The 17835-nt window shown below is 39.0% G+C and overlaps 1 protein-coding gene across 11 annotated transcripts in view; it reads left to right on the forward strand.

Annotated features, from left to right (window-relative positions):
- Positions 1-17835, forward strand: part of LOC122560280 (casein kinase II subunit alpha) — an 85456-nt gene that overhangs the window by 62349 nt on the left and 5272 nt on the right. For 8 of the 11 annotated variants that reach the window (XM_043710824.1, XM_043710823.1, XM_043710821.1 and 5 more), the window contains 3 exons: positions 1611-1670; positions 11292-11375; positions 13115-13225. In XM_043710824.1, the coding sequence (XP_043566759.1) occupies positions 1611-1670; positions 11292-11375; positions 13115-13225 (255 nt within the window). The remainder of the gene's footprint in view (positions 1-1610; positions 1671-11291; positions 11376-13114; positions 13226-17835) is intronic. The other 3 variants (XM_043710827.1, XM_043710830.1, XM_043710829.1) reach the window with 3 other exon arrangements.

The raw sequence follows: 17835 nt of genomic DNA on the forward strand, positions 1-17835 counted from the left end.
CCCCATCTCCCTGCCTCCCCCACTACCCACCCGTCTCCGTGCGTCCTCCCTGTCTCCCTGCGTCCTCCCGGAGCCCATCCGCCACCACACCCCCAACTGCGCCCCTGGCCCACCTCCTGCACATGTATAAACATTTGCAGATATATTCTATTTTTTTAAAAAGTGCTCAATCTGTGGGCATTCAGTCTATGTGACACTGTATAAATTCCCACTTTGCAAATAGAATCAGTCTGACACAAGATTTTGATACAGGCAGACTCTAACCTCACACCTTTAGTACAGTGTCTGAGCTGAGATTCACTTTTTTTTATAAAACCTTAACTTATCTTGGGACTGTGACTTGAAAGAAGTCCTGGGATTTACATATTAATTACTCAAGACCTGCATCCCCATTGTAAAGATTTAAGACTTAACAGCAATCTGTTTGTTCAATACTTCATATCGGTTGTGCGACACTTTGATCTTTTACTGTAAATTCTGTCCTATGATCCTGCCCCACTAGCTACCTGATGAAGTAGCTGTGCTCTGAAAGCTGGTACTTTGAAATAAACCTGTTGGAGTATAACCTGGTGTTGTGTGACTTTTAACTTTGACCACCCCAGTCCAACACCGGCACCTTCATTTTCACAAATACATTTACCCATGTTTTCCTGTGACTGTCTTAGGGAAAACTACTTTAAATCACAGCTGCACTTTGTATTCCTGTTTACCACCTTTGCTCCCTTGCTTTTCTAAAACCAACATAAATTTATCCAACTTCATGCATAAAGCCTTTAATGACCTTATCCTTGCACATCTATCCTCCAGCTCTCCTATTGATTAATCTAACTCTGCCCTTTTATGCATTCAGTCAAATGCCCCAGCATTCTTAGTGGTGCTTCCAACTACAGTTTTCTCCGGAGCCCTCTCTGCCTCTCCACCTCTATCATGTTTAAAGGCCCTGTTTTCTGGGAAGTGTCAGGGTGAATTGGGATGATAGTTTTTGCCCTTGTGTGAATGTGCCTGACCTCTGCATAGTTTTTCCTCCAATCAATATGAAATCATTGCCTGAAAATAGATTTCATAGCCAATATGCAGCACTTCAACATGTACTTAAAAGACACGAGATTTAGCAACTTATCTAACTTTACTTCAGTGTCACGACTGAGACTGTGAATTAGTTGGGGGAAGCATGAATATAGATTTTATATGCATATATGGTGGCTAGACCGTTTGCTTCTGTAGTCTTTTCATATGGAGAACAAACAAACCCAAGTCGTAATCAAGACTATATTTACATACATTTGAGGGACTGTGGGGCCTGATTCCACCCCCTTCCCACCCCCCATTGAACTTGGACTACAAGACATTAGGTTGCTCCACTGTGCCTTGGCGGCAGCTGCCCCTAGCTTTATGTCAATCTGACCATCACGTTGAATGGTACTGATGCCCTTTAAAGCATTCTCAGTTATGTTTGGAATGCTTTCTTTCTTTTCGCAATTAAAACACATTTACAATTATGTTTGCTAATGAGAGGAAATGTATTTTGAACTTCGTTATGCTTGAATTTAATTTTCAGTTAAACAGTCTTAAGTTGGTTCTTAATCTTTTCTTGTATGTATTCCCTACAGCAGCTGTACCAGACCTTAACAGATTATGATATACGGTTCTATATGTATGAGATTTTGAAGGTATGTTGAAGTTTTCAGAGCTTTGCTTTAAAAGTAAAAATGCTTAATATAATTCAGAGAAGAATTATGCTAGTGTTCAACCTCTCAGAACACAAGTGAGCTTTTTGACTTGAGCACTAGTTCAACGTTCCAGAAATGATGCCAACATCCACGGCCATCCCAGTTTTATGGTGTTTCTTTTTACAACATTTGTGTCAGTATCTGTGTTGGTTCTGGCTTCCAGTTAATTAGGGCCTGTTGCAAGAATTTTGATAGTTGGAATATCATTCCTGTGGGTTCACTGAGGAACCTGACATTGATTAAAGAAAAATAGTGCTATAGGAACCATGGGTTTACTGTTGATTTTGATTAATCTGATGTAATGACACAACTGCCATAATGTTCAGGAAATGTAGAATACAGCTACTTAAACTGATTCACATTCAAATTCATCAAATAAACTACAGTCTATTTTAACCACTGAGTGCTGAAAAATTAGTATCTGCAAATTTAGGTGACAGATGTCAAACACTCAAATTTCTTCTTGAGCAATCAGCAATGTGAGTCTTGATTAAATTATTGGTTCTGAAGTGCCACTTCTACTACTTCACATGGAGATTTAAACTGTTTCAGCCAGGCATAAATGTAAAATTATGCATTTGGAGTTATGGTGAAATGCCCAACTCATCAGCATGGCAGCATACATCCTGGTTATGTCTTGTTCTATCTTGAGCCTGATGAAGGGGTTATGCCTGTATCTTAGTTATGGTTAAAATCATACAGTTTGATCTTTTGATTTCAGTCAAATTGACAAGTAACACACTGCTTTTTAAGCACAAATATGAGACAATTAGGTCTTATTCCAAGAAGGAATTTCCTGATGAAAGGCTTATGCCTGAAACGTTGATTCTCCTGTTCCTCGGATGCTGCCTGACCTGTTGTGCTTTTCCAGCACCACACTCTTCGACTCTAATCTCCAGCATCTGCAGTCCTCACTTTCTCCACACGTGGTAAGATGAGCCACAGTGCTGAGTGAAACCCAGTTGAAGAAGTGCTTGCCTGGTCTGATAATCCACCTGAGCACTTTATAACCTTTCTGAAATCTTTTTAATGTTGGGATAAAGCAAATAGTAAAATCTGCTCTCCAACCATGCAAGATGGCCTCTGAGAAAGTGAGGCTCTGCTTGTTCATATAAGCTGAATGTAACCATTCAAGGAAGTAAATAGTATTTTCAGCCCTCTTATTAAATTAGCAGTTAAAGTTCCTTGGAATAAAACCTAATTGATATTTGTGCTTAAAGAGCAGTATGTTACTTGTCAATTTGACTGAAAATCAAAAGATAAAGCTGTATGATTTTAACCATAACTGTAAGGTACAGTGTAATGGTTATACTATTGGGTGGTTTGCATACTTTTGGCCATTAATATAAGTGTTTATAATCTGTATATTGCTATCTGTGGGAACTAGGAAAAAGTTGAAGTTCAATAAAGAATATTTATACAAGGTTTGTGAAGGTTTGTAGCTCAGGTTGAGGTTTAGGGTGTATGTTTGCTCGCTGAGCTGTAGGTTTGATATCCAGATGTTTCATTACCTGGCTAGGTAACATCAATGGTGACCTCCAAGTGAAGCGAAGCTGTTGTCTCCTGCTTTCAATTTATATGTTTGTCCTGGATGGGGTTCCTGGGGTTTGTAGTGATGTCATTTCCTGTTCGTTTTCTGAGGGGTTGATAGATGGTATCTAGATCTGTGTGTTTGTTTATGGCATTGAGGTTGGAGTGCCAGGCCTCAAGGAATTCTTTGGCATGTCTTTGCTTAGTCTGTCCCAGTATAGATGTGTTGTCCCAGTCGAATTGGTGGTTGTTTTCATCCGTGTATAGGGCTACGAGGGAGAGAGGGACGTGTCTTTTTGTGGCTAGCTGGTGTTAGTGTATCCTGGTGGCTAACTTTCTTCCTGTTTGTCCTACGTAGTGTTTGTGGCAGTCCTTGCATGGAATTTTGTAGATGACATTGGTTTTGTCCCTGGGTTGTACTGGTCTTTTAAGTTTGTTAGTTTTTGTTTGAGAGTGTTGGTGGGTTTGTGTGCTACTAGGATTCCGAGGGGTCTTAGTAGTTTGGCTGCCATTTCTGGCTGTCAGAACACTATTCCAACGAGCCACCACACTGCAACACAGACTAACTTCGGAAAACAGAGGAAAAGCACCTATACAACGTATTCAAGAAGAACGGATACTCAAAAAATACTGTCTGCAAATTCCTCAAGAACAAACCATGACAAGCAGACCAAACACATCCAGAAACCCTAACCACCTTACCATATATCAAAGAAGTTTCAGAAATGACAGCCAGGCTACTAAGACCCCCCGGAATCCTAGTAGCGCACACACCCACTAACACTCTCAAACAAAAACTAACAAACTTAAAAGACCCAGTACAACCCATGGACAAAACCAACGTCATCTACAAAATTCCATGCAAGAACTGCCACAAACACTACGTAGGACAAACAGGAAGAAAGTTAGCCACCAGGATACACTAACACCAGCTAGCCACAAAAAGACATGACCCTCTCTCCCTCGTAGCCCTACACACGGATGAGAGAAACCACCATTTCAATTGGGACAACACATCTATACTGGGACAGACTAAGCAAAGATATGCCAGAGAATTCCTAGAGGCCTGGCACTCCAACCACAGCGCCATAAACAAACACATAGATCTAGATACCATCTGTCAACCCTTCAGAAAACGAACAGGAAATGACATCACTACAAACCCCAGGAACCCCATCCAGGACAAACATATAAATAGAAAGCAGGAGACAACAGCTTCGCTTCACTTGGAGGTTGCCACTGATGATGTTACCTAGCCAGGTAATGAAATGTCTGGATATCAAACCTACAGCTCAGCGAGCAAACCTATCCCCTAAATATTTACTACATTCACGCACCACTTATTTAACATTTAGGAGGATTGCGGGGGGAAACAAGGAGCGGGTGAGGTTGGTAACTATCAATACGCAACTACTTGATAGATCCATTTTAAACACTGGGTGAATCCAACTTATTTCAATATCCATGTTGATATGTCATGTAAAATCCCTCTTCCCATGCTTAAAGTTTGTTTTCCTCCACCTAGGAAATATACTTGTTATTCCCAAACATTCCTTAGGTGGTTGTTCGTGCGTTTGATATTTGCATTCATTCTTTGTTTATAATTTGTAAGTAGACTGTTGATTTTGGTTTTAAACTATCCAGAGTTTTTTTTAAAACAATCCAATTTTTTTTTTACCATTGACAGTTGTACACCAGAGATGAAATATTCTATCTTTCTGACTTTGCCATATGAAATTTTGCCCTTTGAAATGTTTTTCAGATCGCTGCCTTCTGTGGTATCTCAGGTGCTTTGATCCCAGAGAAATCCTGACTTGAGGGGCCCTATGTTTGTTATCTTTAAAACAAGAAAAAAATCCTAACTGTATTAGGAGACACAAAGGGTAGAAAATTGTCATTGTAGACATTGAAAAAGAATTGAAGCTCATGTTATCATTCTTTTCCCTTCATCAAGATCCTTACCAAAACCTCAGTGCAGGTTTACTACTATCTCCACACTAAGGCTGTTCATTTGGACTCAGACCGATACAGCAGCAACTGGTTTCCTTTCAGGGAATTTCTGTGCAGTTACAAGATGCCTTTTCCTTCCACCTGGTTTTAAAAAAGCACCTTTTATTTTAAAAATGTGGATTAAAATTACTATTACTTTAATTTCAGAGCAACGGCAAGTTCAGTTTCCAGCCATCTCATCTTATCTGTGGCATATAAACCTGCCTAATTTTCTGTGAATTGTTCTGTTTTTCTGTCACTAGATTCCTGTCACCAGGCAACAGCACATTTTTTTTCTATTGCCTTTTTGTAATGCACTGTACTAGTTAACCCTATCTCTACTTCAAAATTGTGAAACCGCATTGAAATGCATGTAAACAAAAAAGGCATTCAGACTTCTTGCTACCATTCACAAAAACCCTTTAAAGTGAAGCTAAACCATACCCCTCCCTTATTGAAAAAACAAAACTTTGAAACATAAATTCATTCTCTTGTTTTATGTTGTTCTTTACACTGTCAAACTGTTATCCTTCTGGTGCAGATGGAAATCCTGCAAAGTTGGTGGGTGAAGGTGGGAAATCATGGCCAAAGCAGTGTCAAAGGGCCTGAAGAACCAGTCTTGAGTAGAGTGGGCTGTGGGAGCAGTTTCCAGGAATTTCTTATCATGATTCCTTGTCAAAAGAAACTTTCTGACCTTTCTGTCTTTGTTCACACTCATCCCTGATATTCTGTTTGCACTTTTCCGAATACACTCATCTCTTCTAATCACAGCTCTGAACTGCTCAGGTACATGTTGGAGTCTTAACTGCGTTGTGTATTTACACCCCAAGGACTGTAATGGTTCAGAAAGGTGGCTGGCTAGATTGATTGGAAATGGGAAATAAATGCTGGGTTTTCCTACGCCACTCATCTCAGAAAGGAAGAAATGTGACCTTGGAACAGATTACAAAGTGGCTGTTTTTCTATAGGATCGTGTGAAGGCTATGCAGTTCCCCAAGCTTTATCCAGATCATGAATAACTTTACTTCTGCACTTCAGTTTACTTACTATAATTCTGTATCTTCTGATTTCCTAATAAATATCCATAGCTTGTTGAGAGAAGATAATTCCTGATTTCTACAAATTCTGAATGTGAAAAAGCTATTTCCATTTTTGTTCCTGAATAGCTCAACTCTAGTTTTGTTTTTTCCTCTCGTTCTATTTTCTCTGATGGGAAATCAAGTTTCAATGAATCCACCCTGGATGAACTTGATCAGCACACCTCTCAGTCTTCTAAGCTCTACGAGTCATATTGATATAGCCTGTGCTGAACTTCCCCTCTTAAACCTTTGTTTGGAACTTGAGCGATCACTTTGAAACAGTCATAAGAAGGGTGAGGAAAGGAGCCACCCTTTTTATGTCTCCATCAGAATCCACCTAGGATTTAACACCTATGGGTGTGTTGCCTGTCAGTGTATTAAAAACCTAGCATAAGGGTCAATCTTCCTTTCTCAGTCTGTAATCCACCTTGCTTAACATCTTGCGTGTAAAATATGGATTTTAAAATGAAACCTGCATTAGCTGTGCATGTCAAATGTATAGTATAACTGAGTTAGAAAAATCATTTTGACTTTTGAGATTGATGACTCTTGCATGCAGTGATTTTTGGTGCAGTTTTGCTTCCCTTAATTTACATGTGTAATGCTGCAAATGGCTGTTTTAAAATTTTATAGCCTTAAGATTATCAATAATCTAATTTGAATTGAGGCTTCTGGTCTGCATTTCCTCTTTATGCAGCCTGTGCACTGCTGTGTTTTCTGTTTAAATTTTATTTTGAGTATCTGTAGGAAGCCTGCTGCACTTCAATTTCCTTTAATGATTTTTCTTTCTGCTTAGTACTTTATGCAAAATGTCATACCAACAGACCAGGTGGATAGTTTGCCTGGCTATTTGCTGTTGCTTTTATCATAGTTACAAGCTGCTTCTATATTGGCACATATTTGAATTGGACTGTGGGGGAGCCTAGTGTCCTTATAAGATTGGGCCTATGATTCTGTTATCAGGAGAAGAAAGTTTGGTTTTCAGATTTAGTCATATAAATGCTGTATGTCAGTGCTGGTCTCCTGGAGGCCAGTGAAAAGTAAACTTTCCTTCTTTTGGTTGAGCACCTTTTCTCTTGGGAAATTTTGCTTTAATTTGCAGTTGAATAATATTTTCTATTAAGTATGCAGAATGTTTTTGATAATGAGTGTGAATACTGTAGTTTAGTTTTATTAATATAGAGTCATAAAATATGATTAAGTGAGCATTTTACAGGAGGAATAATAGTTCTTCTAAGTGAACTAGTACAAACAAGATGACAGCTATTATGTCCCTAAAGTATATACAAGAAATAAAGTCTTTGATTTCTATAGTACATTTCATGACCTCAGGACATCCCAAAGCACTTTACAGTGAATTAAGTCCTTTTGAAATTTAATCACTATTGTAATTTAGGAAATGGATCAGCCAGATTGCACATTGCAAGGTCCCACAAGAAGCAATGTGATAATGACCACTTTTTTAATGACATTGGTTAGGATACTGAGGAGGCCACCTCTACTGTTCTGCACTACAGCGGTACAGGATCTTTTACATTCACCTGAGAAGGAAGCCAGTTTAATGTTTTTCTTAAAGGTGACCCTCCCATACTTATATTAAACACATTTGGCAAATTGGATCCACAGTTAGCTGAGTGGCAGGAAGCAGAGGGTGATGGTTCTCTGGTGTTTCTCCGACTGAAAGTCTGTGTCCGGTGGGGCTTTACAAGGGTTAGTATTGGGGCCCTTGCTGTTTGTGGTTTTACAGAAATGATTTTGACTTGACTGCAGGAGGGTTATCAGCAAGTTCAGAGATGATACAAAAATTAATGATAAATAGTGAGGAGGGCAGCCTTAGATTACAGAAGAACACAGTCGGGCTGGCCCATGGCACATGGAATTCAATCTGGATAAATGTGAGATTAGGATTACTGGGCAGAACAAATAAGGCATGGAAATACATGGTGAATAGTAAGACACTGGGAAGCACTGAGAATCAGAGGGACCTCGGTGTGCATATCCACTGGTCCCTTAAGGTATTAGGACAGCTAGGTAGAGTGGTTAAGAAGGCGTATGGTATATTTGCCTTTATTAGCTAAGGCGTAGAGTTAAAGAACAGAGAGACTATGCTGGAACTGTATTAAACATCAGTTAGGCTATAGCTAGAATATTGTGTGCACTTCTGGAATTCACATTATAGGAGGGATGTGATAGCACAGGAGGGGATGCAGAGGAGATTTATCAGGATGTTCTTGGATGGGAGGGTTCTGGTTGTGAAAAGGGATTGTTTTAAAGGGATAGATTTAAATTGTTTTCCGTAGGGCAGAGGAGATTGAGAAGGGATATGATTAAAGTTGTATAAAGTTGAAGGATGTAGATAGGGTAGACAGAAATCCTTGGTGGAAGTATCAATGACCAGGTGGCAAAGATTTAAGGTAAGGGGACAGAATGTTTAGAAGAAATGAGGAAAAACTTTTTCACCCAGAATGTGGTGGGTATCTGGAGCTTGTAGCCTATAAGGTGTTAAAGGCAGAAACCCTCAATGTTTAAGAAGTATTTAGATGTGCACTTGTAATGCCAAGGCACTCAAGGCTATTGGCTAATTGCCTGTAATGGGTTTAGAATAGTTAGGTAGAGTTTGTTTTGACCTGTGTGGCCATGATGGGCCAAAGTGCCCTTTTCTATGGTATAGATCTCTGTGATTCTATGGCTGATTCATAGCTACAGCTTTATGTAGTTAAATGGCTAGTGATGTGTTTTGTTTTGGAAAGCTATAACTCATTTTTAAAGTGAGAACAGCAAATGGGGAGAGTTTTTTTTTTAAATTCATTCAAAGAATATAAGTATTGCTGGCTGGACCAGCATTCATTGACATTCCTAAGTGATGGTGAGCTGCAGCAATCTACTTGATGCAGACAGATCCACAATCCCATAAGATTGGGAATTTCAAGATTATAGCCCAGTTATACTGAAAGAACAGCAATACATTTCTATGTCAAGCTGAAGGTGCCTTCAATGGGAACCCACAGATGGTGATGTTCCCTTATATTTGCTGCCCTTGTCCTTCTAGATGATAGTTGTTGACATTTAGAAAGTGTTGTTTTAGGAACCTTGGTGAATTTCTGCACTGCACACTGCTGCTGCTGCTGAATATCAGTGGTGGATGTTTGTAGATTGAGTGGCTGCTTTGTCCTGGATGGTGTCAAGCTTCTTGCTTGTTGGAGCTGCATTTATACAGCTAAGTAGGGAATATTCCATTACATTCCTGACTTGTGCCTTGCAGGTGGTAGACAGGCACTAGATTTAGGAAGTGAGTTCTCATTGCAGGGTTTCAAACTTCTGATCTATTATTGCACCACAGTATTTGTATGGCTAGTACAATTCAAATTTTTGCCCAACAGTAACCGCCAGATTGATGATAGTGGAGGAATTCAGTGATGGTAATGCCATTGAATATCAAGGGATGATTAGCTTCTCTGTTGTTGGAGATGGCCATTGTCTGGTGCTGTGAGATGCGAATATTACTTGCCACTTGTCAGCCTGAGCTTCAATATTATCGACGTTTTGCTGCATTTGGACATGGAATGCTTCAGTATCTGAGGATCGTAAAAGATGCTGAACATTATGCAGTCATCAGTGAGCATCCCCACTTCTGACCTTATGATGGAGGGAAGATCATTGATGAAGCAGCTGAAGATGGTTGGGCCCAGGACATTACTCTGAGAAGCTCCTGCAGTGATGTCCTGGAGTTGAGTTGACTGACCTCCAACAACCAAAATTTCTTCCTTTGTGCTAGGTATGACTCGAGCCAATGGAAGGTTGATGCAACACTGTCAACTGCGGCCTTGATGTCAAGGGCAGTCACGCTCACCTCCCCTCTGGAGTTCAGCTCTTTTGTCCATGTTTGAACCAAGGCTGTAATGAGGTCAGGAGCTGAGTGGCCCTGGCGGAACCCATACTGAGCAACAGTAAGCAGGTTGTTTTTATGTAAGTGCTGCTTGTCAGCACTGTCAATTACCCTTTCCATTACTTTCCTCATGATTGAGAGTAGACTGTGAAGTATATGGCTGGGTTGGATTTGTCCTACTTTTGTTGTATAGGATAAAGCTTATAGTGAGGGCTTAGCTGCACAGGAAGAATTAATCCTGGCTTGATGTCTTTCTTTGCAACATATAAGGATGATTGTCCACTAGAACTGGTTCTTACCACAGCCATTGATTCTCATTCTTTTTTCTAAACTGTCAAGAGCATTTGCTGGTCTGCAACATAACTTTAATAATGCTAGTGAACTTATTATTGGTCATTTATAGACGAGCAAATACCCATTAATAAGTGCACCAGCATTATTGAGGGTAAGTTGCAATTTTTTTTTACTCTCAAGTGATATTTAAGCTTTTTATTTAAGGTATTACCTTCACCAAGGGTAGAATCAACTGCCAAAAGGGTCCTCGTTAGGCCCCTGTGATTTTAACATAATACGTTGAGTTACTGCGTCACTAATCCACAAACTCACCTTGCTTTGCCCTTTGTACATTGATCTAAGCATTGTGAAATGTTTAGCTTTCCAGTCTGGGCAGGTTTTACTGTGAGCAATTTTGCTAATAAATGTGCCTATAGCATCAGTACTATGGGGGTTGGTACAGGATAAATGTTTCAATTGCAGGGCCAAAACAAAATTCATGCGGGAATAACTGGGAAGCTCAAGGGTGTCACGCCAGTGGTTATGTGATGTTTATTCGACTTTCACTCAGAATAAACCTTTCTGTGGGCATCATCCAAATTTGTGGTTGTTTTGGATTGTTAAAGTTTTTAATGTAGTAATAACATAATTAGTTGTTAATGAAATGAACCTTTGGTGGGTTTCTTGTCTTGTCATATCTTATAATTTACAATGAAATCTAGTTAATTTATGTTACTTGTCGGTCTTATTAATTAATGAGAGAGTGTACTAACGCTAGTTGGATAATGTTCCTCTTGTTTGTAGGCCCTGGATTATTGCCATAGTATGGGAATCATGCACAGAGATGTGAAGCCACACAACGTCATGATTGACCATGAACATAGAAAGGTAACAAAACAAACACAATTGCTCAGTACTTGAAGGTGCACATGCCATTGTTCCTTTGCAATACATTACTGCAATGAGTAAAGTTAGTACCAAGGCATATCTACTCAAACATGTTGTGCACTTTTTGACCTCGTCCAAGAATCCTTTGAAAAATAATGAGTGCAACTTGGAAAACCTCCAGCAAAATATCTGATATTGACAGTACTCAAATTCTGTGTTCCCAAACAACTATTTGGATATTAGATAATTCACAGGGAAGGAAGAATTGGCTGCCTTCAGTTAGTTGCCTGTTGTGTTCTTGAAATGCACTTTTATTAAGACTTTCAAAAAAGCTGAAAATGGCATGTTCTGCAGCAATCGAAGGATGTTGTTGTGGGACTCCTTTTCAAGGCTTATTGAATCCTTTAACTGAAGTTGCATTAAATTAAAAGCAGCAGTGAAATGTAAAGTAAAGCCTTTGTAACACACAACTAGTTCACTCCACATCTTTTGAGATTGAGTTTTGAAACACCATCACTGCATTAAAATAGCTTCAGACATGTAGTAATAATACTTATGCTATACTGCAAGTTATTGCAGAAATCCTACACATTAAGAATTGGAATGACTGATTTAGTGCAGCTACCTCAATTCTGGTTAATCAAACTGGAACTCCCAAGTTGTGATTAGTGTGCATGAAGAGTAGAATTACTGACTGTGGGTCATTCTAAACATTGATATACATTGTAACCTATTATCAGTTTGATCTTTTCTTTATGGAAATTTGGGATTTAAGACTATTTGATCCTTAGAGCCTATTCTATTAGTCAGTGAGATCGTGGTTGATCTGGTGTGGTCTCAACCTTCATTCTCTTAATTCAGCCTTCAATAAATTCAGTGACCCAACTTCCACTTTTCTGGGGAAGAGAATTCCTTAGACTAACAGTCCTTGAAGAAAACAATTTCTCCCCATCTTCATCTTAAAAGTGTAAATTTTTAAACTGTATGTGTGAATGTTTTCTTATGAATAAATTACTAATGAAGCTGGGGCAATGGTAGGGAACTCAATTCAGATAAGGCTTTAGAAGGAAGGGTTGCAGTATGGATTTACACAAATGATTATTTGTGGCTTAACCTTTGGGGCTCAAATGCAATTATCAAAGTCTGGCTGTACTCCCTGAAATTTAGAAGTTTATTTGACTCCAGTCTTTGAGATATTAAGGGGTCAGTTATGGTTGACTGGGAGAAACTATTTCCATAATTTGCAAAGTTTATGACGAGAGAACGAGCAGACCTATCGAGTAAAACTTAAAACCCTTCACCAAATAAAGTAGAATTTTGGTTAATTTTAAACTTAAGATTGTTAGTTGAATCAAGCACATTAAAGGTATGAAGAGAAGTTGCAGCTTGACAATGATTTTGTATTGGAAGAAGTCAAATGACTTATTCATGGTCTAATGCTCCTGATTGTTATCTACTGAACTTTGTTGGAAAGGTACGGTCAGAGTTGATTAGCAGTGGTGGTTTCTGATTGTTCCATGCTTAAAATTGCATATGAAGCACTGGACACCTAAATGAGGTATCTGGAAGCTGCTAGGGTTGCAGAGCACATCCCAGTAAGAGTTGCTCTTATTTAAGATGGGAAATAAACTACTGTAAACCTTCCTTTATTAATTGCTGTTGATAAATTCATCAGTTAAGAATAGCCTTCTCAATCCTTATTCGCAACATGTTTCTAAATTGTATTTAACTATGTTCAGTTGCGACTGATTGACTGGGGTCTGGCAGAGTTCTATCATCCTGGGCAAGAATACAATGTCCGAGTGGCCTCCAGGTATTTCAAGGGACCCGAACTACTTGTAGATTATCAGGTGAGAAAAATATTTTCTTTTGCAGTTGTAAGCTCTTGTGTGTAATGAATTAATTTCAGTTGACCAGACTGTAGTATTCAGAGATTTACAATCATGTCCTTTCAGGTAAGTGATTTTTTTCCATTTTAATACAGTTGAGAAATACAGTTTTTTGTTGTTTATATAAATGATTTGGATATGAACATAGGAGCTATGGTTAGTAAGTTTGCAGATGTCACCAAAATTGGAAGTGTAACGGACAATGAAGAAGGTTACCTCACAGTACAATGGGATCTTGATCATTTGGGCCAATGGGCAGAGGAGTGGCAGATGGAGTTTAGATAAGTGTGAGGTGTTATATTTTGGAAAGGCAAATCAAGGCAGGACTATAAATGTAATGGTCCTAGGGAGTGTTGCTGATCAAAGAGACCTTGGAATGAAGGTTCATTGTTCCTTGAAAGTGGAGTCACAGGTAGATCGGATAGTGAGGAAGGCATTTGGTATGTATTGAGTATAGGAGTTAGGAGGTCATGTTGCAGCTGTACAGGACATTGGTTAGGCTGCTTTTGGAATATTGCGTGCAATTCTGGTCTCCCTCCCATAGGAAGGATGTTGTAAAGCTTAAGGCTTCAGAAAAGATTTACAAGGATGTTACCAGGGTTGGAGAATTTAAGCTATAGGGAATGGCTGAATATGGAATGAGCTGCCAGAGGAAGTGGTGGTGGCTGGTACAATTACAGCATTTAAAGGGCATCTGGATGGGTATATGAATAGGAAGGGTTTGGAGGGATATGGGCCAAATGCTGGCAAATGGGACTAGATTAATTTAGGATGTTTGGTCAGTATGGACGAGTTGGACTGAAGGGTCTGTTTCTGTGCTGTGCATCTCTATGGTTCTGAGAGGTATTTTGGGGTTTTCGGTTAACTTCACGTGCTTTTTTGCTGTAATGGAATATAATATCCTTTGTTATCTTACGGGTTTTAATATTTTTTCCTTGAGTTCATACTGACGGAAGGCACTTGCTAAGCTAACTCACTTGTTCTGTACAAGTGTGAGCAAGGGTCAAACTTAGAACCATATATGGTGTTTTCTGCTTTTTGGATACGTCACATGGTGCCAAGAGATTTCACCAGTTGCAGTAAAGGTTATCCAACAATGGCTTGGATAAATAAAGTACATGTCGGATGAATTGAACTGTAAACTGTTAAAGTAAGAGTTCTATTCTGATTTTTTAAACAATTATTGTGCTATTAAAATCCTTGTAAAACTCTTAGTTTAATGATTCCAAAAACCTGAAATTTTATAATTCATCATGTCCACCTTACCTTGTAAATTTTTACAGCACATGTATTTAAGAGCAGTCATAGATTGACTGGATTATCTCAAAGCAGGATTCATATCCAGCTGTGCCTGATAGAATCCAATGTGCACCTGTTTTCAGTTAACTCATTTTGCTTAAGAATTTTACTATAGCCAATTTAACCAGTTCTAACACCTGACTAGTTTTTAGATATGGTTTCAGATTGTTCGTGCTTTTGCTCTCTTGCTCATTCTCATGCACATCCTCTTCCTTTCTCACTTTCATGTGCTTTCTCTGGCTTTCAGGTCACCCAATTTAAATAAAAATGGCTGAATACTTTGGGGGATAAAACTGTCAAGAACACATAGAAATTGCAACTCAGCAGGTCTGGCACTGTCATTGGAAAGAAAGCAGAGAACAATTCTGAAGAAGGGTCACTGAACTCAAAACATTAGCTCTGCTTTCTTTCCACAGATGCTGCCAGACCTACTGAGTTTCTCTAATTTCTATCTTTGTTTCAGATCTTTTAGCCTCCGCAGTTCTTTGTTTTAGTCAAGAACACACAGTTTATTTGCTCACTTTTTGGAAAGAAACTCTGGAAATGATGAATGTGCCATAGCTTCATATTTTTTCACTTTTACGTCTGAACTGAGTTACCTTTGAAATTTAAAGTTGTTGTTTGCAGCATCCTTTCAAGAGAGCACATTTCATATCATTGTAATTTGTTACATTATTTTGCCAATATTTTGAACGTGTGTTCTCAGGTTCTCAGTTTTCCGATAGTTACGGATCTCAAATTATGAAAACCTCCTTAAGATCTCACCTTAGCTTTTCTGCACTAAGGACAACAACCCTTGCTGCATTCCATCATTCCTGTACCATTCTCATGACTTCTTCTACACCCTCCCTACAGTCATGATCTCCCTTCCAAAGTGTGGTAACCAGAATTGTGTGCAGCTGAAGTAAAGAGGTAACCAACAATAAAGATTTGGCATAATTCTTGCTTGTATACTTAAGGCTTCTATTTATAAACACAAAACTCTTGTATGGTTCCTAACAGCTTTAATTATCCTGTCACGTCCAAAAAACTTTGTCGCTGTTCTTGAGGGAAATACATTCTGTGCACATTAATTCTCTCCTCTCCCAGACCCATCAGAATTATCACCCCCGACCACCACCATGCTTGCACCTCCCAAGATATATATTTGGTTCCTCACTGGCCTTCTGAAAATTCATCACTGTTGACTGAGTCAAATCCTTAAGAGTGGATATTCCCTTAAAGAAAGCTTATTCATCTTTTTGTTGTCTAGAAAACCATCACTTAATTCTGTTCACTATTGTGATAGTTACAGGAAATCTAAACCCATTGTGAATTCGGAGACATCAAAAGCTCCTATATCATTGATGTCAGTGACACATTGGCTACCATGATATTTCATGAAATACTAGAAATAATAAGAACAGTAAATAATAATTTGCCTTTCCTGAATATGATCTTTCTGTAATCTTGAGATGCTAAGAATGTTGAGCAGTAAGAGTGAGGAGATGTGTTGTTTTAACTGCAAGACACCACCTTCTATGCAGATTTTCTGCTTTGTAAATCCCCTGTTGCCATAAACAAAGTGCCTTGCTATATTGAGGCAATGGCCCATGTGGTGAGATAGGAAAACAGCAGGTAACTTTCTACGTAATGCTTTCACACACAACAGGAAGCATCTGGTTCATAACATCTGCAGACAGGCTGCCACAGAAGATAAATAGTGTGTGTGGGTATGAGGTGGGTGCAGAATGTCCTTCAGTACTTATAGGGTGCGGGGAGAATACTTTTTAAACTGCTTTTTTTCCAAGGCTGATTTTAATTTTGAGATACTTTGATAGATTGAATATTACATATACTTTATTTCAATACCTCAACATAAACAGTGTGCAATGGACAAAAATATGGTAACAGACGAAGATTTCTGACCTCCGATAGAGATTGCAGTTTCAGACATGAGATGGTAGAGAAAAAATGCTTTGGATCATTTCATTAAATCCTATGTGTGTTATCTCTGATCTGATGACTGTTATGAAAGGAGATGGCATTTTAGGAGACCCCAGAACTGCGCACTCTCCATTCACATTCCACCAGTTTTTGGGGTGCAGTTACTGAATGCTCATCATTAACAATTTAGTGCTAAATATATGTCTCCCTTTCTTTGTAGTCTCTTTGGTATTCAGTTCGATGCAGTCTTCATTCTGGAAAGGTATCATATGGTTGGGATTCCTGTCCAAACTTTGGTAGAGGGAGAAGGGCTGTCACTGCACAGAATTAACGGAATTTGATTAGAAGAAAATATAGATGAGTTTACGTCCTTTTGTAAGAGTACTACTGCTGAGCTGAGTCAGAAGGATATGTGTTTAATTTGCTTTCAGTGGTAATTTCTGTTGATATTCTGGAGCTCTACTTCATGGAATGCAGCATATTTGGTACTGTTTTTCACATATGACATTAAACCAAAGGGCTATTTTACCCCTCAGGCATAGAAGCTCAGGGTTATTCTCCTGATCTATCCAATAAATTTATGCCTCACCTTTGCTAATGCTACTAAATGTTTAGACATTTATTTCATTTCTGTTTGTGATTGTGCTTTATGCAGATTGGTTGCTGTAGTTCCCTACAGTGCAGAAGTGAGAGCATTTCGGAGGTATTCCATTTGTTGTAAAGCAAGTTGGAATATTCTGAGTTTGTGAAAGGCACTACCTAGATGCAAGTTATTCATTTAATATTGCATAATTCTGTGTCTAACCAAACTATAAAGCCAAAAGTGCTCAATCATGGTCAGTGCTGAGTTAAAGTGGTTAGCTTCATTTAGCTTGATTGAATTGAATTTATTGTCACGTGTACTGAGGTACAGTGAAAAGCTTTGTCTTGCGAGCAATACAGGCAGATCACAGAGTTAAATAGCATAGATAAGTAAATAATAGGTAAACAGCAGCAAAAACAAAACACAGGTACAGGCAAATGCTAAGAGTTTGAGAGTCCATTCAGCATTCTAACAACAGTAGGATAGAAACTGTTTCGAAACTGGCTGGTGCGTGTGTTCAGGCTTTTGTACCTTCTCCCTGATGGTAGAGGTTGTAGAAAAGCATTGCCAGGGTGAGATGGACTTTTGAGAATGCCGGCGGCTTTTCCTTGATAGCAGGCCTGGTAGATGGATTTTATAGTTGGGAGTTTGGCCTTTGTGATTGTCCAGGCCGAGTTCACCACTCTCTGTAGCTATCTCTGATCTTGAATGGTACAGTTGCCATATCAGGTAGTGGTACATCCAGACAGAATGCTCTCGATGG

This window comes from Chiloscyllium plagiosum, chromosome 20, assembly GCF_004010195.1.
Source record: "Chiloscyllium plagiosum isolate BGI_BamShark_2017 chromosome 20, ASM401019v2, whole genome shotgun sequence".
Classification (NCBI taxonomy): Eukaryota; Metazoa; Chordata; class Chondrichthyes; order Orectolobiformes; family Hemiscylliidae; genus Chiloscyllium; species Chiloscyllium plagiosum.